At 41.7% G+C, this 3,115-nt stretch overlaps 1 protein-coding gene across 1 annotated transcript in view; it reads right to left on the reverse strand.

Moving 5' to 3' along the window:
* Positions 1–3,115, reverse strand: part of LOC116693743 (protein kinase C-binding protein NELL1) — a 296,583-nt gene that overhangs the window by 166,889 nt on the left and 126,579 nt on the right. The window contains exon 12 of the mRNA XM_032522965.1: positions 1,705–1,833. Coding sequence (XP_032378856.1) covers positions 1,705–1,833 — 129 coding nt within the window. The remainder of the gene's footprint in view (positions 1–1,704; positions 1,834–3,115) is intronic.

A 3,115-nucleotide genomic window follows, 5' to 3' on the forward strand; every position in this document is an offset into this window, starting at 1 on the left:
ACCAGCCCGGGTTTGAGTCCGGCCTGCGGCCCTTTGCTGCGTGTCATCCCCCGTCTCTCTCCCCCTTTCAAGTCTATCCACTGTCAATAGCGGGAAAAGCCCCAAAACATAATCTTGGAAAAAAATATATATATCACCATGCTGTACAGCAGGATTCCAGCTAATCCAGTCACAATAGATGTTTGAGCTGCCTTTAGGGAGCAACCCCCAAACAAGGATAATGCCGTCATAGCCAATAGAGCCGTTGCGTCCCGATTTACATAGTTGATCTAACAATCAGCTTCTCCCGGCCCTCGCTCGCATGGGAGTGTCATGGATTGGAGTGGAGCTCTGGGTAAATCTCTTTACCATGCAGAGCAAACACAGACAGACAGAGACGGAGGGCTTGTGGCTACCCAGCTCTCGAGACATTTAGCGATTTCAGTCTGCTGTTGCTCTGACCCAAAGACAACTGCACCAAGCGTCGAGCAAATCCGCCGATCAATCTGCCGACTGCCGCTCCCAAGACTGCTAATCAAATAAGGCCATTAGATCTAGCACAAGTACTCCAGCACATACGCACGGGGGACTTCACTCAGCCAAGTCCAACAATCAAGAAAACTGGACACGCTTAGTGACTTTTTGAGAGAGGCAGATATCCCCTGATCTCAGATCACATGTTTTCATTGGAAAAACCCAACAGACAAGAGCTACTGTAAATTAAAATAACAATAGTTCTGTAAAAAGAAGGGCTGGCTATCGTTAAAAAATGTTTGATACCAGTACCATGACTTTGATACCAGTTCTTAAACAATCGTTTTTTTTCATACATTTTCTTTTTCCTCATCTCCTACTATGTGAGCCCCAGCTCTGTGCTTAACGAGTACTTCCAGCATGCCTCTACGATGTGTAACGTTAGAGAGCCAATAAGCAGCATTGTTAGATCTTGATAAAAGCGTGCTGCATGCTTATTCGATACTCGATACTTTAGAGCCAATTCAGACAGTGCCTAAAAGATATTGAATTTGGTACCCAGCCCTAGTAAAAAGTAGAAGTATGCAGTTAGGGCAAGACATTTGTCCTCCACTCTACAGACCGGGGTTTAGTTCCCAAATATATAATACTTCACTTACCAAAAGTTTGAAGTTAGCAAAAAAAAGTTCCACAGCAACCTAAATGGGCCAGTTCTGCGCCATCCTACTGGATACAAATCCGGTCTAGTGTCCATTCTCTAAAAGCAGGCCATGAGTTTACAAACTGACTTTGTACCATACAGACAGCACATTAGGTTTTTGGGACTGTACAAAAGTCAACTTGTTGACTTGGTGTTGCTCCAAATAGGTCATTTAACACTGTGAACAATATGTCTATGTCTTATTCCTTGTTATTTTACACATTATACAGTTACTAAAAATCTGCTTAAAACTCATCATACTCAGGTATCCGTTGAAAATGGGCAGCAGTACATTAGTGGTGCCATAATAAAGGTTCAACTGACCACAGTGCTTTTTCAGACCAATCCTTGGTCTACTTTATAGCCCAACCATCACTGTGTTAATATCAGCTCATTAGAAATCTCTGTCTGTGGCCCTCAGCCAACATTAACGTGCTCCTCGACGTAAACGATGATTTAAATGCTGACACACCGCCAGCCACACTGATCCAGAGATAATAGATACTAAGAGTCGGTCACAAGAGCCTAAAATGGGTAAAGTATAGTCCTACCTTCACAGTAAGTCGAATCCCCGTGGATGGAGGCATAGCCACTCTTGCATTCACACTCTGCTTTAGTATTCCGGTTTTTACACTCAGAGTTTTCTCCACAAATGAGTCCCTCTGCGCAGAAGTCATAACCTGAAAAGGAGGGACAAAGGAAGCCATGACTACTTTGGCTTGTGCACAGAGATAAAAGCAGATAGATGCACAAACAAGCAACCTTGTTCTTGTCGCCCACAATACTGTCGATGACAAGAAGCCTGATGTACAAAGTTTATGACTGCAGTAGATTTGTGGTACAATAATAAAAGTTTTGGCTTTCACAACAACATATACACACACAATATTTAAAAAAGCATACACACATAAAACATGCTGCTCTTGTAGGAAGATCTTAGAGAATGTCATCTCTCCAGCCAATAGAAAGCCACTAGTGGGTTGCTCTCATAGACTTAATAATAATGGACAGAGCATGTGTGACATCACCCATTGGTTGGCGGAGATCTGCTGTGAGCCGTCGAGTTTGCCGTTACAGGCGCAGCCATCCTGTTGATGTGACGATTTAAGACGAGCGGGAGTAGTGAGGGAGGAGCAACGTTACGTTACACACTTTAATTGGCAATCATATCATAGCCACGCTCTGAAACAACCATTGCTTTATCGGCGACAAAAAAAATCAATATAATTTTAAATTGTAGACTTAAAACTAGTGATTGAGACCATAAACTAATTATGGAAATGTTTACAGCATATCAAGTGAGAAATGGGTCAGTTCCTCATAGACTTCTGCAGAAACCGACCTCCTTTTGCAACGACATGTGTCGCCCTGCGCTGGAATTCAGATAGAATGCGGGTATAAAGGCACTTCCGCATTTGCAGCACTTCGCCAAATCGGATGCTTTGTCCATTAGTACTTACAGTCTATTGTTGCTCTGTAGCACAGGACAGTGTGTTCTTCTGGTATTTTGTATCAATGTGCTGGTTTTCAAAGGCTGCTTGTGGTACCAAATGTGAAAAATGTCTGCAACACAATCTAGCTTATTGAAAGAATCACCACTTCAGTCAGCCGACACATTTTATAACGGTGGACCTTCAGCAAAGAAAAGTACTTTGCACATTTACAATGGGAGACAGGTGCGACAGAATGGAAAACCAGGTCAAATGTTGCAAAGAAAACTACAGCACACTAACTAGCAAAAAATATATTAAGTTTACAAATGGGCAATGTTTGGTTAATAGAAGTTCTTAAGGCAAATGGTGTTACAACATGAAAAGCCATCTTTTGTAGGAGGTAACTATTTTTGGTGACATATAACATTCATTCACATATCCCTTACTTAAGATAGAGCTTAAACGACAATACAACCCTTCAATGGGAACCATTATATATATATATATATATATATATATATATATATAT

The sequence above is a fragment of the Etheostoma spectabile genome, chromosome 1 (assembly GCF_008692095.1).
Source record: "Etheostoma spectabile isolate EspeVRDwgs_2016 chromosome 1, UIUC_Espe_1.0, whole genome shotgun sequence".
NCBI lineage: Eukaryota > Metazoa > Chordata > Actinopteri > Perciformes > Percidae > Etheostoma > Etheostoma spectabile.